The sequence below is a fragment of the Anopheles coustani genome, chromosome 3 (genome assembly GCF_943734705.1).
Source record: "Anopheles coustani chromosome 3, idAnoCousDA_361_x.2, whole genome shotgun sequence".
NCBI classification, from domain to species: Eukaryota; Metazoa; Arthropoda; class Insecta; order Diptera; family Culicidae; genus Anopheles; species Anopheles coustani.
In genome coordinates this window covers 68,477,703-68,505,001 of record NC_071288.1, presented here as the reverse complement: position 1 = coordinate 68,505,001, position 27,299 = coordinate 68,477,703, and the positions used below count along the sequence as shown (strand labels likewise).

General features: G+C 40.3%; 1 protein-coding gene across 1 annotated transcript; it reads right to left on the bottom strand.

Moving 5' to 3' along the window:
• On the bottom strand, nt 1–26,989 carry LOC131265897 (neuropeptide CCHamide-1 receptor-like). Its single transcript, XM_058268243.1, has 8 exons — nt 26,538–26,989; nt 15,491–15,717; nt 14,803–14,921; nt 14,094–14,309; nt 12,029–12,132; nt 9,035–9,172; nt 8,664–8,792; nt 1–94 (listed from the first exon to the last, which is right to left on the bottom strand). The coding sequence occupies exons 1-8, from the start codon at nt 26,987–26,989 to the stop codon at nt 1–3; spliced, it is 1,479 nt and encodes a 492-aa protein (XP_058124226.1).
• Nucleotides 26,990–27,299: the final 310 nt, after the last annotated feature.

Sequence of the window (27,299 nt, the reverse complement as noted above, 5' to 3'; positions counted from 1 at the left end):
TTACGACAGGCAAACCATCTCCTTCTCGAGCGTGGTGCCGTCGGACTTGGAGCTGCCGTTCGGTATCATCACTATTGTGGTCTCCTGGATGTTTCTGTGCGGGGCGAGTGGGGAAGGAAAGAAGAAGAAGAAGAAGGAAAGTCAGTATTGTTAAAGGAGACTGAGCGGATCAAATTCAAACATCAACAGGGAAAAGCAAAGTTATTCCATGGACCACATTCCTCGAGACTCGAAGCTAGTAGAATCTTCTATGCCAATCATGTTTTGGTTTCTTTCAAGTTCTTGCATCATTTCATTCCTTCTTTTGTAGCTTATTATATCGTGTTATGGTTTGTTTATAAAAGCATATCAATCAAATGGGTTAGAATAATGATGTTAAATATCTAGGAATTGAAATTGCCAATGAAACAATTATATTTTTAAAACTCTAAACAGTTCAATTAATAGAGTAAAACAATTATTCGGAGTAGCTAACAAGCAAAGTGTTAATTACAATTTTTGTTACATAATTTATAAAAAGAGGTTTTGTTTTTATATGAGATGTTAGTTGCCATTAGAATGTTATTATTGTTTAATTTCGGTTAAGTTTCATGCACAATATTGAATTCTAGTAGAATTATTTTGCTTTTAACTTTTTACATTTTTTAAGCAGCCTTTTCCAGTAAAGATATGGTTAGTATATAATGTTTGAAATGCCTTTCACAATTTTTGGAGCGAGCAAAAGCGGCTATCGTTCGAAAGGTTGTTCTATGAAGACTTTAACCAAATTAACTACGATGTGTTAATTATTTTACACACAATAGAGAATGTGACAAAAACATATTCAAACATAAAAAGAGTAATTCAAACAGAAAAGTAGGCCAAAAATGGAATGTTTGCATCAGAAAGTAATAATTGATAAGCTTTCCATTTTGTGGAAGTAGAACAAAAACAAGTTTTTTGTTGTTTTTAATGATTCTCCTTAAGCTTTTTCCACTGTTTTATTCAACTCATTTGCTCATTTTCGATCGCAAACAGTAAGAACGTTTAATTCAAGCCGTAAAAGAACGGCAGCAAGTGGCTCCATTTCTTGCGAAAAACGATGGAAACCCCCCACTGCCTTTGCGCCGTAAGAACAAGGGAAATTGACTTCTTCCTCCGTGCGGATTATCGAGTGATTTGTGTCAATTAAATAGCTCATTGCATCGCTCTCGAGCGGTTACGAGCGCGGATCGTTTAGTGCATCGTTAAATATCGATTCGCTCAATCGGTTATCCTTCAGCCCGTCGTTTACGGCGCAGCTCATTTCCTTTAACCGTCCCATTGGCATCGGGTCATTTCCTCCCCTTTTACCAGCAGCCTCCGCTCTCCTGTAGGCACTCATTAAAATGCCATCGGATGGCGCGTTTGGTTGGTGTGACGTTTCTTAAAGTGATGTTTCGTGTGCTTGTTTTTCTTTTTTGGGCCCATTTTCTTCTTACCCATTGTGGCCCCGGATCGGCCGGATGATGGCACCGTTATGTTGACGAGAATGGCAGACCGACCGAATTTAGCAAGGATTAGCGCCGTTCACCAAATTTAATCAAGCAAAGAGATTAGCGGATTTGGAACATTTCGCAGAGGATGTTGAGGGGTTTATTATTATGTTTTTTTCTGTTTGCCTTTCTGTTCAACTCCAGTCGTGATGTCGTTTGGTGGAAGAAAATGGTGGGAAAATTAATTACGGTAGACTGCTGGATGGGCCCCCGGAAGGCTCGAGCCAGGCTTTTTAGCTAATGTTGGAACAAGCTCCGGTATGGGTTTAGAAATAGCCCGGTTTGGAGGATGGGGGATACAAGAAAAACAGAAGAAAAATAAGGCTGAACTAGGGAAGGGATGCGAATGAAAGGCTTAGGCTCTTGTTAAAGTTATTTTATACCTCAAAAGATTACCATGTCTGATACCTGCCATTATGAACAAAATATTGAGGGTTTCTTGAATAAAAATCATGTTTCAACACAAAAACTTGAAAAGTCAATCTATAATTTTTTCTAATTAGGCGCAAATAATCAAAACTGGGATTGTTTTCCTATATGATTAAATTAATTTCTAAAACCTTCAATCAAGAAAAAGACCGGCGTTTTAATTTGTAGCAAGTTTGAATTACATATCCAAAAATAGATATTCGAAAATGTCACTTAAAACGCATATGTAGAGAACAAAATACATTTGTTCACTCAAGAGAACACCTACAACACATGTGTGTTTCTATTACTTCGAAAGGATATGTTGTTGTAATCTACCGCCTGCCAACGCTCAGCGTGAAAAACAAAAATAAATTCCGACGAAGCGGGAAAGTTGTAGTCTTATCAAAGTTTTGCTGCTACCAGCCTTCGCCTCGGGCAAATCGGAAAGGTCAACCATCGACGACGACCACGCCGACGAGCCTTCCAGGAGCGGACAGGATATTTATCCTGCTAAGCCACCTGTGGGAAGGCAGTAATCCCTCGTAAGATAGGGTTTATCCTCTTCCTTGATGGGTTTGTTTGACAGCTTTTCAGGCCTGCGACACACCCACGCGGTGTAGGGCGCGTATTTTGGTGTCGATAAACTTCAGAAGCGTACACTTTTCCCTTCCACCCGTTCATTATCACCGAGCTGGAGTCTTTCCGGGTCAGAAGTCTGTCTAAAATATGTGCTGAAAAGCTTTCATAAAGCATTCAATGATTATTATTGAGCAAATTTGTATAAACTTTCCAAATGTGCTCTTTTAAATATACTTGTCAAGCAAAAAGTCGTTATTTATTTTTGGAACATGTTATACATTTAATCCTATCTGAACATTAAAGGACTGTAGTAACTGTTACTATTAGAATACAATGTTTAAAATGCCAATTAGCGGTCTTTTTTGTCGCTCTTTTTAACACGCTACAACTTCGTCATTTTCAAAGATATTTTAAATTTCAAAGGTGTTCAAAATAAAATGTTAAAAATATTAAAATGTAGTCTTTAGTTTATTTGTTGACTAGTTTTTGGCATTTTTATATTTTATTTTTGATGCACCTATTCATCATTCCGCTAGCTCGGCATAAAGCAAAAACCGATCAAATTCGAGTTCTTTTCAACTTTCAACTAATTTTAACACATTGTTTTCAATGCCTTTTAGAAGTTGTTTTCAAAAAGAAGTTCAAAGCTTCAAAGTTCTCAAAAAGAAGTCTCAAAAATAAAATACATAAAATGTAAAACCCAAAAGATACAATCTTGTTGAAATCTAGCAAGTGCACGCATTCCCACGGTTCTATGGCAAAGTTTCGATGTAGGTGGAATCGTTTAATTAAAGTGGTACACAGAGTGTGAAGTAGGGCAAACTCGCAACGGAACGAGATGAAGTGATGTTAGGATGGTAAAACAATTTCCCAAAACATAAAATTTATAAGAAAGTTTGGAAAGCTTTTTCCAAATTAGTCCGAATTAGTGAGATTCAAACAAATCAAATTAAAAAACGATGAATATTTGATTCAAATATTATCCTGCCTCTCATAAGCTAGGATGCTAAGATACTAAAGCCTAAAAGAAAGCTTTACTCCATCCTACACTACATATCAAAACACACAGGCCGAATCTATTTGCCGGAAAAGGAATGCTCGTTCGGCGTTCCGAGAATCCCACGCTAGCTAACATTTTTCCCGGAAGCTTCACCGCGGAAGGCCCTTCTGCAAAACGGTTCACACATCACGTACATGTACTCGAGCGAAGGATGAGTTGTGCATATGGGGTTTCCTTTTTCCTTCCGAACTTCCAATTTTCCGTACCACGAACGAACCCATCACGGGTAGCGAAGGAATTTTCCCGCCGCCGAATGGGGACAACATCAAAGTTGACCGTCCTCCGAGCACAAAAATATCCGTTCAGAGAAATTTGGTTTTTAAAATGCCTTTCCCTTGATTTTGGCAAACGAGTTCCGGTTAACTCCGTCCTATAAAAGCGAGGAAATGGGGATGGGAATCGGGAAAAGTGTAGCAAAGCAGACGTCATAAGATACATTTGATGTTAAGAAGTTTTCATCTAACTTAACTCAATACAAAGAAGCTTGATTTGGTCGTAGCCTTGGATTCAATTTTTGATGAAAAACGAAAGGCTTCTTACGTTTACTCAAAGAAAAATCGAGTAACAAAGGAAAATGTTTTCTGAAGAATTTTTTTCCTTTGTTTTTAATTGTGTTTGCACGTGTGTTTTTGCGGTTCATGTAAACTTCGCTGTAATTAAAACACATCTTAAAAGTAGATGCGTTTTTAGTGCATTTACTTAACTTATTCGTTTGTTTTCTACTGAATTGAACCAATGAAGTGCTTACAAAAACAAAGAAGTGAAACCTCAATTAAACCTATTTATACAACAACCAGGCATGTCGTTTCTTTAGAAATATTTTCCCAAAAGACTGCTACCAATTCCCATTTTGCCCTTCAACAAAGTGCGAAGCCTGTGTACAACTTTGCCATGCTATAGGACATTATGCTCCATTTAATTGCTTTCACCTGCCTGCCTCATTAAGCCTCATCAAGATCCATAACGCGTGAAGGAAAACATAACAGAACGTCAATAGACAATAACTTTCGTGAAGCACGCGCCATCAATGGAAAGTGGTGGTTCCACGTTCGATATTCGGTAAAAACAAAAAGGCGAACAATATTGTCACCTGTCTGCTTGTGAGAGGCAGACCGTAATATAAATTAACAAATTGCGAACATTAAAAAAGTCCTCCTCCGTGTCAGTGTTTGTCTCCTGCGTCTGCGAGGAAGAGTTTCGTCCTGCCATCGCAGCTGCACATGACAAGCGGGCTAATAAACGTCATTCGGAACAATAATGTGCCTAGAAGAGAGGGGAGCATATGACGCACGCCGTAACGAATGGAAGAGGAGGAGGAAGGAACAAAAGTTGGCAACACGCCTTATTCCGGATGGCGATGATGGCATGCCTAATTTTGCCCGTTTGTTCCAGTCTTCCTCCTTAATGACGTTGGAAGAAGATGACTGTTGGTGCTCTAAACAAGGTGACAAGCGTTGCGTTGGAAGTTTCATTTCAGTGCGCGGAAACGCGAAGACAATACTAAACAAACAGAATATGTCTCAATTTTCCTTAACATCACATTAGACGTGTGCCTTTTTATTGGTTTCCAGTACGAAAATCGCTTAGCCAAATCTTTTCTTAGCAAGCCAAGCCTACTTGGAAAAGTGTGTCATTTTTTAAGGATACCCCAGAACAAAAAGAAGAAACGGAACAAGCTGATACATTTCACGTGATCGACGACACCAGACCGGCTCGGATCTCGTATTCTCCTTAGTTTTTTGCTAGTAAGAAAAAAAGCGTAGCATCTGATACCATATTTGCCGCTGATGAGTCAGCCCAGCTTTCTTTGCTAACTTCCGAAACCGATAGCGATACATGTATTGGAAATACACATTCCGCTACCCGCCCTGTGTTGCCAAGTGAGTTTATGCTCTGGCATGGCAACAATAGTATTCGAGCCGATGGTGAAAGTAAGCACGCGTCAGCAGAATATTAATATTAATATCATGCTGCCGATAGCTTTGTTTTTTTGTCGATATCGCTTGACAAGTTGGGGCAAATTTGTGAGGTACGATCAGCCTAATGGATGGCAGATTGTGAAAACAGAACCTGTTAGACATGAAACATAAGAGCGTAGTGCTGCCTTTTGCGTAGTCAATTTTCGTTCTTTATTTTAAAGCCAACAAGAGCCGCAAGAAATTGCAATGAAATAAGCTAGAGTTACTAAAATAAAAATAGATTGTATTACCAAGTGATAGTTTCGGTTTTTAGTTTTATTCCCTTTTTCTCAATGCTATCGATATACGGTTTACTTGAAATTGTTGTTTCTTAATAAAAACTGGAAACCAAGGCTGTAACATTTTACTCGCGTATTGCAAATATAGGACAGACTATATTTTGAGGTATTGTCAGGTTTTATCTTTTGCAATATTATAATCCAATACGCTAAGTTTAAAACTGTAAGCAAAAAGTCCCCCAACTGCTAAGATGCATTGAAGATTTGAAACTAAATGGATCGATCTAAAGATCATAAAACATTTGAAAACCACAGTTAGTTTGTAAATTATCCATGGTTTTGTAGTCAATCGAAATCGATTAAATTGATAACGAAGCATTTAAATGTTGCACTAAATTCAAAGTAAATGAATATTTTCTTTCCGACAATATTGTTTTCCGTAATTAAGGATAGAACGGTTGATTTGTAGAACACAAATCGTTATTTTGTGATAATAAACAATAATTCAAGTCACTTTGTGTCAAGAAGAGGAAGTTTATTGGTTTACGGTGCTGGATTAGGTTAGTATTGAGTATAAATTATTTATTTTTATTAATATAAATCTCCATATAATTCTACAAGGAAAATTTGGAGCGATGTGGACATTAAATTTCTTCTAAGTTCTAAAGCGATGTAGACATTAAATAAAAAAGTCAAGACATGAGGGCTGTAGCGTTCACTTAAAGTCCACAGAAAACCAAATTTATTTAATAAATTATCAAGCATATAAGAATACGAAAATTTAAATAATAACGGTCCTATTTTCTGATGCATTTGTGAAATATAGATTTGCCTAACATTCGTGCCTCTTGCAAAGCCCAAGGCAGAAATTTAATGAAAAACAAAAATCCTGTGGAAAAATCGATGCCATATATGTCTGCAGATGTGTATCTAGCTCACATCCGATAGGGAAAAGCTGGCAATTTTTATTTGTCCCACAAAATATGCTCACACTATGACCGTCCAAGGCTGAGTGTGTCGGGTCGTGCAGACTTATGGCAAATGTCGGTGTGATTTTTCCTTTCACCATTTTCTTCGTCGGTGTGAATTGTCACGTTCCACAAACCCTCGTAAGGATGATCCTTCGCCGGCAGGTCGGTGAAAAATCGTGCCTCCACAGAAGCTCCGGTCCTGGTTGCATTTCTTTATTTCTAGGCTTTCACCCACCCTGCGGTGGTGGTCGAGGTGGGTGGGGTTGTAATGAATTACATCCATCCGATGTGAGCGGGTGGATGGCGAAGCGATAGCGAGCCTCAACCGGAATGGAAACGACATCACTCATTTTTTCTACCATACCGAATAATAATACACACGGCAGGGTAAAGCGGTGAGGAGGCAAATCAAGGCCACCACCCTAGAACGATGCGCACACACACATAAAAGTGACAGATACCATTAGGGATTAGAGTTTCGGCCGAAAGACGCCGGCAACAACAGCATCGCCGGACGCCGGGACTAAATTAATGATGGTACGTTTCGTTCCATACCCCATTACTTAAGCAAATTCTCCCAAATACAGCCTCCCAGCTGCTCTCTTTCCCACCCACTTTCTAGCAGTTTTCCGTTTTGTCGGTCGGAGATGAAACCTATGGTTTCAAAACCATAACTTGTGACGATCGTGAAACTACAACGTTGGCAGGGAAAATTAAAGAGAGAACAAAAGTGCGAACTGGCATGTTCAGCGACTCGAAACGATGATGTCATCATGCTGGTTTATTGTAGGTCGTTCGCAAATTGGAGTGATTTCCCTCTTTCGCGTGTCGTTGGAGCTTTTCCGGGGGGCGTCTGTGATTTGGTAAACTAATTTATCATCATTGCGTATGATGAAGACTTCAGCGTGTTGTAAAAGCAAGCAAATGTGGTTAAGCGAAGTATTCCAGAACAGCAAAAACATGTTTGGAATGTGAAACATGAAGAGATTATTCAGTAATCACCGGTAAAGAAGAGTGCAATGGAGGCGCCTGGTGTTTCACTGCTTTCGAATGTAAATGGGTAGATTCTTGGAAAGTATCTCAAGCCTTCAGATGGAAATTTTCAATCACATATGCAATGATAAATTTCCCTGACATTTTAAAATACCAATTATAATGTAAACAACGTTTTTCAAATTTCCTCATTGGTACATTACATTTATTTTATTTCCTAAAAAGCCTATTACGCCCATAAAACAAAAATAAAGGGAAAGCAGCAATCCAATTATAACAACTCTCACAACTTCTGAGAATAGTTTGTGTACAGAGAGAAAATTGTATATGCAATAAATAACCCCCTAATGAGCTAGAGTGGGTCGAGCGGGTCTTGTGAAGCCCTATAATAAATCAATGAAATATTACTCTGGCCGACCAATGTCCGTAACATTTGTTTCATTCCAGTTTTATTTGCAAAACGGACATGGGTTATTTTTGTTGCGACCTACGCACTGTTGGTTCGAAAGTGCAATCATATGTTTTACATTCTCACCGTTCCTTTCGGGGGAACTTTTTTTCCACCTTGCTTGAGATTCCATGATGTGCAATGATACGTGAAGGGATCCTCCCCGAGTGGGATCTGAAAAAGCACCCTTAGGGTGGTGCCGACCATCTCCATGCTAGGCTTTGGGGTTTGCAAGACAAAGCTTATCCTATTCGATCGAAAAAAAATCGGCTCGCAAGGGTCAAAGAATGTTGGACTTTCATTTTGGAGAAAGTCAAACCGGTAATTCCTCTTACCGATCCATTTTTGGGCCATTCGAAAATAGGTTCCAAAGTTAAAGTCATGTGTGTTTTTATGCTAGCTAGTATGAGGCGTTAGCAAAACCCTTTTAGTTTTTGCAAACTGGACCACCACAGATAAAAAGCTCGTGGAAAAACGCACACATACTTACATCCGCAACGACTGCATCCGTTTGCTGGTATACCGGCGGGACATGGTGCTGGTGAGGGAGGTGTCTCTCGGTGCGAGATTGTCCCCGTGCCGCCGTCGGCTGCTCGAAGAACCTTCGCACAACAGATAACTGAAGAAGGAAACAAAATTAAAACCGTTAGAATGGATTTTACTAAACGCCCAAAGTAATAGATTCGCTGAAAACTATCAAGCATGCGATGGCTAAAAATTGGTCCCCGGAGTTCGGCGGAAACCAGGTTACTTAATGGGCCGATGGGTCTTTTGTGTTGTTAACGGTCGCCGAAAAAAAAACCCATGCTGCCACGAGTGGGAACCATTTTCTTTCGAGCCTTTTCTCCGAAGAATACGTACCGGTTGAAGTGCTTCCGAAATGCGCCACTGACGCAGTACAGCGCGACCGGATTGGCGCAGCTGTTCGCGAACGACAGGCAGAAGCCAACTATTCGCAGAACGTGCCAGAAACCGTTATAGTCCTCGTTGAAGTTTGGGCTGGAAGGAGATTGAAAAGCGAGAAAAAGGAAACGGACGACCAATGAAATAAAAGCCATGGTAGGGTCTATGTCTATCACCAGAAAGCAAAAAGAAACCATTCGAAACCCAATAAAAATGATGGATAAGAAACAGGGCTGGAATTTGTTTGCCACAGTAAACATTGTGAAATTGATGGCAAACGTTGACCTGTTTGCAATTCAACACCGGTTTGTAGATAAAATTTTAGGCAGACGCTTTTATGTGTTGGAATAGAAAAGGTTTTATCGGAAACCAATAAAACCCACATAAAAGTCACACTAATAATTTATGTTCCAATTCACCAGATAAAAACGTCGGTTCGATAGAAATAAATTAAGATTGATTTTCAGAACGCTTATCAAGGCTTGTTTTTACAATTAATTAATAGTTCTATAGAAACAAAATAAGATTGATTTTCAGAATGCTTAGCATGGCTTCTTTTACCAATTAATTAAAATGCCCAAAAGATGGTAACGTATTGGTAAAAAGTTCAAAGCAACTAAAAATCCTACACTAAAACAATTCCGACATAAAATGGGCGGAGAATATTTACGAGGTTGGTGAATTTAAATAAATAAGAAACGTTTATGAGTGGTGCATGAATTATAGAAGACCCAGGGGGGCGGAGTAATTTGGAAAAGTGCGTTAGATTAATGAGCACTTTGTGCTCTGCAGAAAATTCTTCAATTACCCATCATTAGGATGAAGCATGAAAAATAAATCTCGCCTCAAAACTCAACCAGAAGCTGCAGATAACGCGATGCGCGGCTATCAGAGAATATAAATTCCTTCATTCTTGGAACAATATTTCACAAATTCCATTATGCTTGATGAATTCATTCAATCTAATTCATTTGAGCTAAAACACAGGTGCTATAATACTTTACAGCAGTTTAATTAAATACCTTCTCATGCTCTTTTCGATTGTTTTTCTTTAAAACAACCAAGCCCATTTGAATTTCGATTCGCATTACAGCTTGTAAACATAATTAGTCCCATTTTTCTCGTTCGCTAAGCGCGAGGCAGTTTCGATCCAATCGAAATCATCATGACATTGCGCACTTTGCTTGTCACGCGCCTGAAATTGAATGCAACCATAAATTGTAGCCCCCTCCAAAAACCTCCTTAAAACCCCGTCAACTCCTCGTCAAAAAGGTGCTCGTGCCGTAAAATCATTAGACTGCGGTTATCCCCACGCAAGAGACGAGAAAAAAAGCACGGCGAAGTACACCGTCGTTTAAGCCCTCTTCATCATCACCGTCAAAAACCGTTTCCTTGCGTTCCGTCGCCGGTTTTCGGTAAAGGAAACATTAAGAAAATGTCATTGTTGAAAGGTCGCGCAAACGTATTCATCAACCCCTTTCCGGGAAAGCGGAAACGCTTTGGCTGGGATTTTACGGGGTCGGATTTACGCAACGGAGAAGAGACTGCGAAGCGGAACTGCTCCATCGGTACGGTTCGTTTGATCGCACTCCAAGTAAGCGCAGCACAATCTGGCCGGAATCCGCCAAATCACGCCCAGGAGGACCGTTTGAAGCGCATCCATCATGCCGTGATGCTGCTTTTGTGGTGTATTTTTGGGAACCGGAGAAAGAAGGATATGATTCCTCCCGGGTTTATAATAAAGCTTTACGGCACCGAACGAGATAGATAACAAACATGCTACGTGCCCGTCGACGAAGAGGGACGAAGTGAAATGTAATTATGCTGATGGGCCATAACGTTTACATGCTTTTCCTTCTGTCATACGTTTCCACGTGTTGTGTGTGGAAATTATGTTCATGACATGACATTATTTAAACGTTCAAAACCATACGAGTGGCGTAATTTATGAAAAAAAATCTTTTCAAGAGGCTTGAGATTGATGCAAAACAAAAAAGACAATGAGTAGTCCAAACAATCTTATAACAGTTGATTTTTTTTATGTAAAACCGTTGGCAAACATATTACATGCAATTATTTTGCATAATATTGAAATCATCTTGAATTATCTTCAACCGAATTAGGAAAAAGACAGGTTAAAGCGGAACAAACAAATGGGAAGACTCCCGCCACCCCTTTGGGTCCAGCCTCCCTGCGGGGTTTAATGTAATTAGCAATAATATTTAATGGAACTTTCACTTCTGCTGAGACGTTCCCAGAATCCGTAACGCGAGAATGTAAATCGTTCCCCAGTGTCTAACAAACTCCTCTCGAAATCCTCGCCCTTGTTGTAGGTTTCGAATGTGCCACCGAAGAACGGGGTTTTCTACTCTGGAAAACGGAAGTCGTACCAGTCCAGTTGTGGTTTTGAGTGGTCATTAAAATAGACCAAATGTCCCATGCGGTGGTTTGGAAACGAACAAATCTCAGCGCAGACAAAGAGAAATAAAAACGTTCAGATAACTGCATAGCTAAACGAAAGTTTACAGTTTTCCTGCATCATTATTTCTCGGTCTATGACCACAAGTGTTAGTTACTCTAGTCAACTACAGTAGAACTATTAAAATACGAAATTGTATGATCTCATCTCATTTCTGAAAACAAAGTATAATACTTGTTCGTATTAAAAAGAAAAGTAAAAAAGTTAGTACTTGTCATAAACAGTTCTGAATTTGAAAAAAATAAATTCTCTTGATTGAAATAAACCAAAAGTAACGTAACGAATGCATTATTTAATGCAACCTGCTCTTGTTTTTTCCAAGACGATGTAGATTATCTTCGAAATGGAAAAATCATCATGCGGAATCGCCAAACCTAATTCGCAGTGGAACGTAAGATGTAAGAGTAAAACAAACGGGAACCGAAACATGGCAATCCTTCGGGTGCACTGAGAAGAACTTATTTTGTACTTACTTGTAGTAAAACCACAACATGAATAGATGCGAAGGCAGGAAGCAGATGCCGAATATTACGACGAACGCCAGCACGGTGATCGCCACTTTCCGCCGTGCTTTGATCTTCGTGAGTCGTAGAATTTTGTTGGAAGTAATTTTTATTCAGTTTTGTTATGTTGAATTGATGTCCCCAACGTCGGAGAATTCGAAATATTTCACGATACATGAAATGAGAACAAAGAAAAACAATACATTAGATGAGCTGATGAGAAAAACAATTGAAATAGATGAGGCTACTTTTAAACATTACGGAAAACTTTTATGTAAACAAACCAATAAACTTTGTTTTCGCAAACTACCCTTAAGGTTTTATATTTTAACAAATTCGAAAAAAAAGTCACCAGATATCGCCGCTAATAAATTACAAAGTTTAGTTTTCTTTTCAAACGGTCCCATCACAATCTTCCACTTTCAGAGTTGGATAGCTGAAGGTTCAACTTTCTCCAGGACTCTTTCCAGCTGGGACGGATCCATAAAATTGCAAATGTTTATCGTTTATTGTACAACTGGAAACCGGGTCAACGCTTCCGTTTCCGTTTTGTGCGCAAAGGAATGGATGAAGAGAGTGAAAAGAGAAAAGCACTAAGGTTCCGTAGAATGTTTTAAGTTAATGGTGGCAAAAGTAATCGATTTCTTTGTGCCTACTGCGATGCACTTTAATCAAACGATGATTGTGCTTTTCTGCTGATGTTTCAATTTTCAAAGAAAAGTAAATTCGAAAAGACAAAGACAAGAGAAAGGTCAGCCCATAAACATGTGAATTTGATTTTCTCCAAGAGCTATTGATAACATTTCCAGCATGCTTTTGATTTTATACGTATTTTTTTAAAAAGCGAAAAGCATTAGTTAAAAATATAATTGAGTATAAATTTATTGTACCATTTTCTCTACGGTTTCTTTTTATCAAACATTTTGCCATGCATAAGAAAACAGATTAAATTCTTTTCCTCTTCGTTTAATTTTACTGATGCATTTAAAAGGAGCTGCTGCCTTACATTTCCATTCGCTTACGTAACGTGCGAGACACACTTTTGCATTCATCTCCATCTCCCCGGCGCAACCATGCAACCGGAACGATAATGGAATACGGCAAAATGGTAGTAAAAATTAATTTAATATAAAAACCTTATTTCCCACGCTTTATGCAATCTCCGGTGGTTCTTTGTCGTAGTATAAATTATTTCTCCCCACCTTTGCACGCCATGCCGGTGGTTGCAGTGCGGAAAGCGACTGTGCGCTTTGGAGTAAACTGCTTGCTTCCGGTAAGTTGCAATGTCTCTTTGATTTAGTTTTTAATAAGATTTCCTTCATTCTCGCTTTCCTATTTGCTGTAAGCCGTGGCCCGGCTGTGGTTTGATGTCGGAGGTTTATCGAGGCGAAGAATGAAATCTTCTTACGTGCCGTTAGATGGAAGAGGAGTTTATTTTTTATTTAATCTTTTGACACCTCTATTGCCCTTAGAATGTAGTGTGTAGGGAAAAGTGTTCTAAAATGTACTCTCAACAGAATATATGAAATATGATTTTTTTATTTCTCAAACAAGGCGATGTAAATTCTAAAACCAATGCTTGCAAAACCTATAATCTGTATTCGTTTTGGAACCTTTTTTGCACTAATCAATTTTGTTATGATTCACTCTGCAATACGGAATTTTTAAAACAGCATTTTAGACAAAACATAAACAAGTTTTAGTTGTTTTTTCTTGATGTAACTTTGGTTGCTGTTTGTTCCAAATTTCTTCTTGAAGGCAAAAAACAAGCATTGCATATGTTCTGGATTTCCTGAGCCAATTGCGTTGATTATTCTTACTTGAAAAATACCTTTAATTCATTTTATTTACTATGGTAACATTCTACTTAAATCGTAGTTGTGCCGTTTGGCCCCATCGTTGCATAAGCCTGAACTTTCCCCTACGTAAACAATTTTCTCACGTTACTCGCCGTCGCATTAGCGGACGGATCACGAATCAGTGTCGGATGTGAGCTAGGGCCACGTCCATACCGACGCCATTTCGCCACACTTACCTGCCGTACGGTGCCCTGCATCTCGCCCGGCACGTGCTTGGCGCTGTGGATGAGATGGCGCGCGATCAGTGCGTAGAAGATGCCGATGATGAACAGTGGCACGGCGTAGTAGATCAGAAACTTGCCCAACACCATCCCCCGGGCGTACTCCGGTCCCCACTCGTCCGGGAACGGATAGCAGAAGTAAAACGACACATCCTTGTTGACGTTGATCGCCTGCAGTATCCATTCAGGTGAAAGATAGAAAAATGGAAAAAAAGGATGAAAAGGGGAAAAATGATGTTGCTGAGTATAGGGTACTTATTATAGTGTGGAGTTTTTTGAAAATGAAGTTTGGAAAAAAACATGGGAAACATCCCTATCTTTATTGACATCACTCAAAGGATTTGATCAAACGTTATGAAATTGGAAAGTTTTAGAAGTAGAATGAGAAAAAAAGATATATCATAAAGAATAATAAAATGAAAATTTCTAAAATATGATTTTCTAATAAGATGATTTTCAACAACATGGATTGAAGAAATTCACGAATTATTCGAAGGACTAGTTTGCCGACAATAAAAACAATTATTCAAGTCTTTTCCTTCATACAGTTTATAAATATTTCGCAGCAATGTATCGTAATGATTCCATAAACAGCTAGTTATTGTAAACCATGACAGCCGGGATTGTTTGTTGGCCAGCGTTGGCAGCGAGCCAATGTACGTACCTTAATGTGCGAACCAATAATAGCCGGAATGGCGAACGCGATGGCCAGCAGCCAGATCAGAATGGCCGTGGCGATGGTCATCCGTGTGGCCCGCCTTCCTCCCCCTAGAAAAGGATCTACTGTTATGAGTGTGTGGGTGTTTGTGGGTGTGTGCGTGAACAATACAGAACAGTTGTGAAAAAGAAAGAAAGTTCAAACAAAGTGCTCCCTCGTGAAGGGCAGATAATCGATAATAGTAGAGTATAATGTACAAAAACAAAACATTGACAGCGATAGCAGATACGAAAGAATGAATTATCCAAGAGAATCCTTACAATGTAAGCTTTTAAAAAAAAAAAAAGATATATATATATATATATATATAAACTATATATATATATAAACTTAAACTGCTTTGTGGATGGCGAAAAGATTGACTAATATAAACAGTTATTCAGTGTTTCTTACTTTAAAAGCACTAACGAACCATTGCTTTGCAATTTTTATCTATTTTTGAAAGTTTACAGAAAATAAACCGTATCAAAATAAATATATATAACATTATAAATAACATTATAGAGCTTTCCAATTGAATCCAAACGAAAAATTTGAAAAGCCAAAGTAAAAGCAACCAATTTCATGGCAGATACATTGGGCACACAGCTAAAGGTAAACCCAGACAAGAAAGGCAATAAACAAAACACCCTACCGTGCGCGTGAAACTTTCGCAGCGGGTCCACGATGGCGAAGAAGCGATCGCCGGACAGGGCGACGAGCGTAAAGACGGACACGCCGATCGACACGTCCTTGATGAACTCGGACGACGTGCAGAGCAGGCTGCCCCAGGGCCACGAGTCGACCGTGTAGACGATGGACGTGAACGGCACGGTCGTCACGATCAGCAACAGGTCGGCCAGGGCGAGCGAAAGGATGTAGCTGCAGCAGCGATGGACATCCGGTTGAGAAGTAGAGGCGCAAGAAAAAGAGACGATGAAATAAAAAGAGGAGAAAATTAATTAATTGAATACAAACATCAAACGGTGTGAGGATATGCGATGGCGTGCGATTGCACCGGAGCGCAAACCGGTTTGGGGAAATGGTGGCGGAAATCGCCCACCTTCCGATGGGCGTTACGTGACACGGATAGCATCATTTACAACATCCGGGGGGCAAACACAACAATCCACCGAGCGAGGGCACACCGGTTCGCGGTCGTCTGCCTGCGGTCACGGATGACTACGGCTTGATGCCGTAGATAATTGATGAAATTACGAGGTGACGCCGTCATTCGAACCGGAACGAGACAACCGGAAAGATCCTATCTGACGAAGGAAAAGTTAAGGATTTCCGTCGCGGACACGGTTCGGTTGCGTTTCATTTTCAGCAATGTGTGATGGGTTCCTCGTAATCGTAACGTAGATGATGAACGTTCGTTTCGTAAAACGTACTTCCTTCAAACTTCGAATTAGGTAAGTCTGTCTTAGTTCTACATGCATTACTATAGAACGCGGTTCTAGATGTTAAAATGCCAATTTAATCGATATATTCAATTTGAACAATTATTTTTCACATATTTTTGAGCCGAGAATGTTTTGCTCTAACGAAGATAAACTGTATGAACAATTCATTGTATCGATAATATATCGATCAAATTAATTTAAATTAGTTTCGCTTCTAGCACGTGATTCAAATTCAAATTGTAAACATGTTTGCTCAGCGAATTTTAAATATATCATTGCAACAAAGTTCCATTTCCAGTTAATTTTAAGAAAATAGCAGAATTTCATAAGACGTAGGAAAAGAAAACGAGTTTGTATTTTTTAATGTTTTGATCTATATCTATATCTTTGGATGGTCTAAACTACTTTGTTTACGTTTAGTACGCTTTAAGCACAATTTTTAGTATAATCTTTTTAATTAAAATTTGTTTATAAAATTTGTTAAACCGATGGTTTTCGAAGGCCAAGCAAAAACTTAACTTCCCAAATAACTTATTTTTAATATTACTATAATCTTTATGTTGCATTTTCATTTATTTATGGGTCACAAACTTTTTAGAACTAGTTGCTGCTGTCACCCACTTTAGGGGGTTGTATTAAAAAAACGTGTTAAAAATAATACAACAGTTACGTTAAAAAATATCATCAACATTAGTTTGCTACTTGTATTGTTTTCTCAATCAACTCTTGCAGTGCGCAGAATTGGTACTGATATAAACATAATTCCATACATACTTTAAAACCGAAAGAAAACATCTGTAAATTTGTGAGTTTGTTTTTGGCAACCAACGACCAAAACCTGTTCGTGAATGTTACATAAAGTTTGAAGAGGAAAACAGCAGTTAAAATGCATTTTCCCCAAGAAATGTTTCACCGTACATCTGGGCTCATTAGTGACAGTCCGTTTGTTTTTCCATCGAAACGAGGCAAAGGGGGAAAATAATGTCGTGTCGTAGTTGCCACCCAACGGGACACGCTGTTGTAATCTAATCACACGGCAGAATAGCAAAAAAGCTCGTCCAAATCGAGCTGGGCCAACCGAACTGTCCTGAAGCTCTGCGGTGGTAACAAAAGGAATAATAAAATTAAACATCGCATAATGCTGGCGGTAGGACGGAAAGCGACCGGGAAAGCGGTTGAAAAACGGACCGCTAGGAAAAAGTGTCACAAACGGGAGAGGTCGTAAATTGCATTTATCGCGCTTGTTTATACGAAACGCTCACATTAGCGTCGGGTTTGGCGGGTGTGGGACGAACCGGTTGGCGGTGTTGGTGGCTAAAACCACTGCACATTAATTCCCATTGTGGCTACCGCACATCCGATCGGCGCTTGCCGTGTCTGGAAAATGGATGGGCGGAAAAAAGTGCCCTCAACCACACTATCGGTGTGTTACAAGGACTTATCGGGTTGGGTTTATGTTATCTTCTTTGTAACGACGTGGAATTGTCCGATCAAGCGCGAAGGTAGCTTGACCGTGTGCGTTGGTCGTCTCCAACGCGAACACCTTTTAATGCGCTCGACTCCTTCGGCTTTAGTATCAACGTGTTCGGTCCGGGCCGTGACTATGCCGACACCGGAGAAAACAACGTGTGATACTAAAACCTTGACTTGACGATAACCGAGAATTCGGTCCGCGACGTGACTACGCCGCCAACGGAGAGAGATTCTGGCGAATTATCGTTAAGTCTTTCGGATAGGGTTAGGAAGTTGGCTTTTCGGTACGATCGGTCCGCGCCGTGACTACGCCGACAACGGAGAAATCGCGACCGAGGATGGGATAGAACTTTGGATCTTTCGAGAGTTTGGTCCGTGCCGTGACTACGCCGACGCCGGAGGAGACGCTCTCGAATTTTCCTAAGTCTTTCGGACTGGGATAGAAAGGTTGATTTGGTACGATCGGTCCGCGCCGTGACTACGCCGACAACGGAGAAATCGTAACCGGTTGGAATTGGACTTACGGATTTTTCGAGAGTTTGGTCCGTGCCGTGACTACGCCGACGCCGGAGGGGACGCTCTCGAAATTTCCTAAGCCCTTGGGGTAAGGAGGAAATTGAACTTGTGGATTTCCCGAGAGTTTGGTCCGTGCCGTGACTATGCCGACGCCGGAGGGGACGCTCTCAAGATTTCCCAAGTTCTTAGGGTAAGGTTGCTGAAAGGGTAAAAAATAATTAGACCGGACTTCCTTTCCTCTAAAACGTCGAGGTTAAGATGATGAGAACATCCACGAGCCTCGTACCAAGACGGTCAAGGTGACCGCCTCGGATGGATTCCCATGAAAGTCTGATTTTATTCCGAATTTCTGCGTCTTATATACCTAAATGGTTTCTATGGACTAAAGAGCGCGAGCGAGTTAGAAGATCTCGCTTCAGAATCCAGATTTGTTTGAATTGCGTTGAACTAACGTAAATTCCTGTTCCAACTTGTTCATTCATGTTCGTTCGAACATATTCGCAGTTTTTCTGTTGAACTTGAAATCGAACATTGGCCTTTGTAACTACATTGTTGTTTTGGTTTAGATGCTTATGTTTTGGCCTGACTCACTGACTTTCGCATGATTTGGTCACGTATTCGAATCTTATGCTGGCCATGTACTTGAACTTATGTCGATCGCGTAAACAATTGAAGATTGTTTACGAGGTCGATCGGAGCGCAACGTTCGTCAACGCGCTCTCGCTACGTTCGATCGTTCCTTCTACAATGTTGTATCGTTGGAATTCGGTTATCTGGATTTTGTACTGGATAAAACATTGTTAGATCGTGCACGCTCGCGATTCTTTCTACAATGTTATTTTGTTGAAATTCGGTTAGCTGAATTTTGTACTTGTTAAAACATTGTTAGATCGCGTCCGCTCGCGATCGTTCGTTCTACAATGTTATTGTTGGATTTTGTTTATGTGAAATTTGTTTCGCGTACGCACACGTGTGGCGTCTTGACTTTGTAGTCTTAAGCGATCCCGCTTTCCCGGTCTTTGCTCCCACGCGTTGAGCAAGCCATGTTTTGATTTAATTATTAATGTTTGTCGCGCCATACGTTTAGCGCTGTCGTTGCACGTATGCTTACACATCTCGTTCCCGATGAATCGTATCCGGGAAGTCATGTGTATTTTGATCCACGATTGTACTTGGTACCGAAAGTAACAATCGTTTCCTTTACCGTTATCTACATGCGAGTTTGCATTGGTGCAACGACAGCGGTAATCGCTGTTTTTATGCTTTTGCGTTTGTCCTAAACTTTACTCGTGGTTGTTCTGTGTTAAACCAACAACCTTTTCTGGCCAATCCAAGCATTTTATGGCCATCTTTGTTGGCTATTTGTTCCTTCCTTTACTTTAATTCTTGTCTGTGTGGTTTGTGTATAAATTTTATATTTTGACATGCCAATTTGAGAACCGATTTTTCAACTCGAACGAGACCTATCGTCCGTCCGCAACATTCTTTGTTTTTCTTGTTGCATGCTAGCGGAAGCTACCAAACGTTAGGAATGTTAGTCAAACAAGCGGCACAGCATTGGCGAACTTTGATTTCATGATGTCTTGAGGAAAAGGAAATGAAAAATGTGGCTAAACATCAAAATAACAATAGTAAAAATACACTTAAATTGAGCAAACATAAACTTATTGCAATCAAGTTGATACAGAAAAAGTTGTACATAAAACATTTTTTTTAAGTATTCCAAAGGATTAGATTTAATCGATCAAATATAAACTAGCCGGATTTGACTGGGACAATGAAGCTGAACAAGGAATCTTAATTTATTCGTTGCAAATTCGTATCATAAATAATGTTGAGCCAGGTTTGTGATATACAAAATAAATACCATTGTAAGTATTTTTTATGCAATAAAACATGCAACTTTTTATCAAATAAAATTTAAACAGGATGACCTTAAACATTCTTAATGGAGCAAACTTATGTTGGCAGATTGAATCGACTATGTTTAACATGTTTATCAACTTATACATAAGTATATTATAGTTTCAAACAAACTGGAAAATAAAAAGTGTAATAATAAAAGTGAACTGAAAAATAGAACAGATAAATAAAGATTGTGTCAACTAACACTAACAAACCAAATTATGTCTGAATTTCACGAACCATCATCTTGGAGTATGCAAGTCCCTGGAATGATTTTTTGTAATAGTACCAATACATAGAAGATTGGTCGTCTTTGTTTATATATCTCCCATTCAAATTAAAATGATTGCCTGCGTACCACCGACCTCCTTGTCCGATTGAGGCACCACCAGAAGAGTCTCGATCTTTAGTATAAAATTTTCCACCCATTTCTGGTTTCAATGAGTCTCCTACTGTGCCACTATAGCTCCCCACCTTTTGCAGAACATATTGCTCAGTTGAATTTCCTACCTCAAACTCCTTGTAACGAGCATATATGTAATTTTGACTGAAATCTCTCATTTCCACTATCAACTCATGCGGTTTTTGCGTAGTCAGCTGATGAATCTTTTCCAATCCGAACCAGAACTCCTGATTCAAACTCCCGAATCCGTTTTCATACTCTGTCCAATCGCGATTGAAGTCCAACGCTCCATTGAACCGGTATTGAATGACCAGCCATCCGCCACCAAAGCTGTTCTGCTCGCAAAATGCTTCGAATGGGGGTTGGTTCTCATCCAGTTGGATCCAATAGACTCCAGTTTTGCCTGCAGGTGCTTCCTTACATGATTTGTAAGGTCCTTTCATTTGGAAGTATAACGAGGTTTTATTTGAGAGGAGTTGAACCATTTCCAACACCGAGGTTAATTGCGCTTGCCAAACTGTATCGTTGGCAGAGTTCGTTGTATTGGATGGCAGTTGATCAATTTCCAATTGTTGTTGTTTGTACCAGTTCAGATACTTGGCAGGGTCCGTTGTATTTAACGCGAATTGTGCGATTTCCTTCCGCATCTGTTCGTGGTTTGCACACGCCGTTTGCTGAGCCATCATCTTGCGAGACTGTGCACTCAACACAGTAAGGTTGTATCCAGCATCCCGATCGAGCCGATTTATCGCCCACTGAACCCCGGTGAGCGAGTTCTCCAGTTTGGTCAGCTTCTCCGTCACCTCTTCGTCACGCTCCTTCCGGTCGAGCTCCATTTCGTGCAGCTTATACTGAAGGTAGTCTAGCTTGGCCATCATCACCTCGAATCCATAACCAGCAGTCGACTGCTCACTAGAGTTGGCTGGGAGGCTGTCTGCAGCATTCGATGACATTTGACAAAATAACAAAAAACTTCCACAAACTATCGCCAACCGGGCGATCGAACGCACCATGGTTACAAAATTCCCTGCTAACTTGTGTAGCTATGAAGAACAACCAAATGCAACTGAGATCGCTGAAGGATAGTTTCGCTTTTATATGAAACAAGTCAGTGGTGTCAAACCTTGATGACGACCAAAACGACAATGAAGCTAGTGACTGCAACTGCAACACTATGGACATGTGGACTTCCATTCTGGTAACATTAAGCGAACGTTCTCCCTAAATGTTGCCCCTATCTCGAATGCGACTGCTTACAACACGCCTAGTTTGAGCGGCTAAGGTGACCGCAATGTTCCATAAAGCGAAACTCTTTATGCAGGCATTCGATAAAACCCGAAAGCAAATTTTTTATCGCTCGACTTGTTCCTTCTTAATCTGGAGCAAGACTAGCTCCCTCTTGTTGTGAGCAATAATTGCTTAAGATGGTTTGCAAAACGGATGTTTTTTTATTCGAGGATGTGGTTTTAGATAAGTGAGTGCTGGGGTTGTCTGCATTGAATGAACTGTTTGGCATAAGGTTTATTTTTGTTTTCGTTGATAATAACGATTCGCGCTTCATTAGCAACATTCGGATGCGGATCATTTGAAAAGAGAATAGAAACTGTCTCATCAGCTCATTATCGGAGCGTGGGAAAACGACAACTGATGAGAACAACTTGTTTGCGTGCCAAAAAAAAAAAATTATTTGACCGATCACAACAAGCGAAAGCAGATTTGGGCCCCGCTTGAACATGAGCAATTGTCCCGATAACACCGAGACTTAATTTTGGCTGGTCTTCAGCTAGACTGTGGGTGGAATGATTCATTTTCCTTTCTGAAAGAGAGTTAACCACTTTGTTTGAATTTCTCTCTTCCGGACACGCTTGCAAACCAAAAATCCAAGTGTTTATCATTAATTTGTTCTTGTTTCACACGCAGAACAAGACCACGTAGCATATCACTCTTAGTTTGTTTGTGAATCAGTTAGGCGCCGGTTTGAGGTTCGTTTGTGGATAACGTGTGTAAGTGATATCTGAAAGTTATTTGTATGTTGCTGGTATTTTTCGATATCAATTCCTAATTGAATTTGGAACAGTTTCGCGTTATGGTTTGCTTTCATGTTAATAAAAATAATCGAAAGACATTTCTCAAGATGCTCACTCTAATTCTGTGATAATCGAACATCATCGTGCATGATCTCTTCGAACGTCCACAACTTTCAACAAGTTTTAACAAAATAACTTTCCACAAGTTTACAAAAATATACAAAAGAAAAACTGAACACATCGGATAGAGATGAATAGAAATACTACCGTTAGAATGCACAAGAAAGTAACTGTGGTCAAACAGATGTGCGTCAAACTTGAACAATCGAAATGAACGATCTTATGTTAAATTTATTTAAGCACTTCTTCTTTTTGATCTACCGGCAATTTTCTGACTGAAATTTGTGCATCACAGGACATGCCCACATGGAGCTCGGCCGAGAGTTTCTTAGCAAACTTTTCCATAACAAGTAGCCGCATCGCTCGGAAAACTGGTGAAACTTCGCCCAAATAAATAACACCAGAGATTCATGTTCCCACAAACACTTGTCACAATATTCCGCATACCGTAGGAAATGCAGGGGGGAAAACTACAAAAGCTTCTCTTCATAGCTCGAGGGCGAGCGAAATCAACCAAAGCGGCCTCGCCGAGATAATGAAGCATTGTTCAGCGTAATGAAGTGCGGGAAGGGACCCCGTGGTAGGGAGTGCGTGATTTTGGCAGGAAGATGTAATTTGTTGATTGAGCGCAAGGCAACGGCACCCAAGCGGGATGAAAGGTGGGTGGACGGGATCTTCGACGCCACCGATTTTCGTCGATGAATCGGTTCAGCTTTAACCTTGAAAAGGGCTTTTTCGTGGAAGCTGTACTCGGTGAGATTAAATAATTGTGAGCGTAATTTTCTTTAACACGTAGCAAATGTTGTGGAAGTGCGGAAAACGGCTCATATAGGAGATCGAATACGTGAATAGATGCAACATATTGACAAGAAAATGAAAGTGGAAAATTATGAAGAAGCCAGCTTGTATACGAAAGCGAATACGAATATCACTTTGATTGAGAATCAATTGATTTGTGCTTTCTTATCATAAAAAATAAGTCATTTTAAAATAAGACAAACATCAACAAAATTTAGTAAATAATAAAATAAAAATAAATAAAATATGAATAATAAAATAGAACTAAAATAAATATAAAAAGTAATAAACGTGCTTGAATGAATTATTTTACATTATATGGACATAACATAACAAACCGTTCAAGAGAAATAAAGTACGTATCTGTGCTATCAATTTTCGCCTAACCAGTGGGAGGTACTTTAAATTAAGTAAAAGATGAACGTCGCTAAATTACCACACAAAGGTAATCAAAATTCCCAAAGTTTCCCTCCTTCGGCTTTCGTATGATTGACCCGCGACGCCCATTGTTGACTTTCCCTCTGTCCACCACGGAACACTCACTGCGTAAGCCGGAAAAAATGGTGCAGAAAATTTGTTGATTTATCGTACTTTCCCGGTCGAGAACTTGCGCCGATTCTTGGACGCTTCGCTGGCGGTGTGAATGGCACTTACGTGGTTTTTTTCGGTGGAAATATGGCCCTTCACCCGAAGATGGATGGAGGGCCCTCCGCCCTCTGGCGGCAAAAAGGAAACACATTACTGGCGAAACGAAATAAGCGAAGCAAAGTTGATATTTATAGGCTTCATTGAGCTGTCGGGAAGTTTAACATGACGGCGTCAACCTTTTGCTACTCGGCGCTCATTTTTCTCTTTCGGCACGGTCGAAAAATCTGCCCCGGAGGATAATGAAGTGAAGGTCGACGTTCGTCACGGATGCAGATGGAAACGTTGGTTTGGAGCATACTCGAAAGAACCATCGTTCTTATTTTCCCCCACTCGCGGATAATCTCAGTGTGACGCAAGGAGTGTTTGTTGATGCATATCGCCTCAACAGGTATTTTATTCTATTTTGGGATTCCGAAATATGTGTGTGCTTTTGAGAAAGAAAAGAAAAACCGTTAGTACTTCATAAAAGCTGTACATTTAAAAAAAAAGTAATCATGCCTGATAAGGTTAAAAGACAGTTAAAAACACTAAAACTAGTTGGTCCTTTAAAGCAATTTGCTTTTCAAAAAAGAGTTTCAGGTTACAAGTGTCAAAGCACTCACGAAAACATCCAAAACTTCGAATCCGGACCCTTTTTTTACGAAGCACCTTCCTCAACTCGTGCTGTGAGCGTTTTAATTATCGTCCTCCAATGGTTCACATTAATGAACTCCGAAGCATGAAAGTTCATGTAAATCATGTCGTGACAAGAGCAGCCATGGGGCAACATTGCACGAATAACTTTTCCTGGCAACTATCCAACTAACCAGACGGATTCTAATTAACGATGATGGGAATGGGACGACGGAAGCTGGCATTACATCACTCGAACTTCAACAACTTCCTGTTGTCCCAGCGGGCTCGAAGCTCAATTGTTCGTGACGGAAGGTGAAATGTTCGCATGTTTTAGTAAAGGTCTTTCGCTTCCGCTCTTGAATATGGTGGAATGATTTTTCGAATCTCCCACCAAGTCAAGTGGAAAGTTATGAAGTAAAAACCCAATGCGAAATCGTACCCAGCAGGGCCAAAAATAATTGCGATTAAAATTAAATGGCACAAGGCGGCGTTTCAATCAAATGAGATTTTGCTCATTTTGCGGCAAACCATCGAATCAGCTGTATTTGACATGATTGAATTCAACGATTTCAGCCATTTCAATCAAGCTGCCGGCACGTGCCCAAAATAAAAGATTGCTTTCAACGGTTTCGTTGCCTACCGACGAATTCATTTCTCACCCACCGAGGGACATTCATTTATCACGTAGGGTAAAGGTTTTGTCTGGATCAATTAAGATCCATTTTTGACAGAAAGATGCTTTCGACCAGCTGTTGCCTGTTCATTCTTTGGCTTGGGCGACGTACGCATCAATCAGATTGCGGATGGAAGTTCACTGTAAGCAAATCGATGAGCAAAAAGTATCGAAGTTTGTCTTTAAGATTGCTTGCTCAATTTTAGTTTTGCATTTCCATTTCTCCATCCTATAAATTATCTAATGAGTTACCATCTTTCGACGGATATTGGAGAAGAATTGCTTACAACAATTTTAGAACCTTTTCAGATGTTTGTTCTACTTTTGGATTTCGCTCTAAAGCCGCTCTAAAAATAGACAAGAAATTTGAAACTTACTAAAACGATACTGTACTATTTTACCTAATTTATTTTGACTCTGTTGGTGTTAATGTAGAAAAGTTTTGCAGAGTCAAATCCTTTTCATAATTCACTAAAACTTACTTATTTAGGATTTAGAACACGTCTCTTTATAATATTCCATTTGAGTTTTAAGGTTCTAAGCATTCGGCCTCGTTTGCCTCTACTTCATAAATTATTATAAAGAGGATTTTTGAAATTCCTAATGCTATTCAATCATCTTTTCGGTGGACCAAGAGTTCATTAAAAATGAGACTTAAAGGGCATGTACAAGCAAACGGAATATGTAACAAATCGTAATCTTTCGAGAGACTGATATTTAAAGGAACACATACAACCATTTTACGAACAACCGAATATTTTGGGAGTGTGTGGATAGATGTTCCGAACATTTTGGGAGGTTTTATGTAAACTCAAATACATGCGATCGGCAATGGAAGGATTCTTCGGAGTACATTATTGGATCTCCTGTAACATGCAAAAAGGATGCCTTCTTGTTGTATTGCCTTTTGGAATGGAAACACAACAGCCTTTTGAAGGCTAATTAAAAATCGCGAATAGAGCGTTCCGCGAATTTCTTGTTGAAACCAATATGCTGATCCGGCTTCCCATCTGGCAGACATGTTCTGCACAAGTCTTCCAAGCCTACCGAACGGCTTAACTCCTTAGTAAGCAGCTCCGTGGGACTCGCTGTTAATTGAAATCAAACACAACACTCACGTGTTCGGGACGTTGCGCATCGCCCGGTGGCGCAGGAACACGATGACGAGCGTCCCGTTGCCAAGCACGCCGATGATGAAGATGGCAGCGAACAGGATCGGCACGATGTACGTTTCCGGTCGCATCTCGTACGGCGTGTAGGGCGTTTCGGTGGACCCCGCCGCCGCCGCCCCCGTGCCGTTCCAGAGCGATCCGAGCGGTCCGTTGGAGCTTGTGTTGAGGAGCACTTCCAGCAGCTCAAAATCGCTCAACGCGACGCTTGGAGCGTGGTGATGTACGGGCGGGTAGTCCGGCGGTGGCAGGGAAGTGAAGGCGGACGCCGCTTCCTCGTACACCACATTGCCAAACACTTCGTCGTCGTCGAAAGCGGTGGCCGAAGACGTCGAGTCGTTCTCTCCATTGTCCGTCCCGGTGCGATCTTCCAGCATCAGCATCATTGCGGACGTCAGCATGTCTTCCCGGACGGGTCTATGAGTTGCGTGTGCTTCCCGAAAACCACCACGACGACTAGATTACAACCGGCAGCCGCACGGGAGGACACGACGACATTGATCACTTCGGCGTCCACAAGAGAGTTCGAGGAATTCCGGCCCAACTGCGTACCACGGAGGTTCAATCACGCTTCAAGCACCAGATCCTGCAACGATACGAGAGGACAAAAACATGTACACGACCATAATCCAACCTATTTATCATTCAGTAAATGTTGGTGCATTTATGTGCTTACAACACGTGCATGTGTGTCCCATAGACATGAGTTTG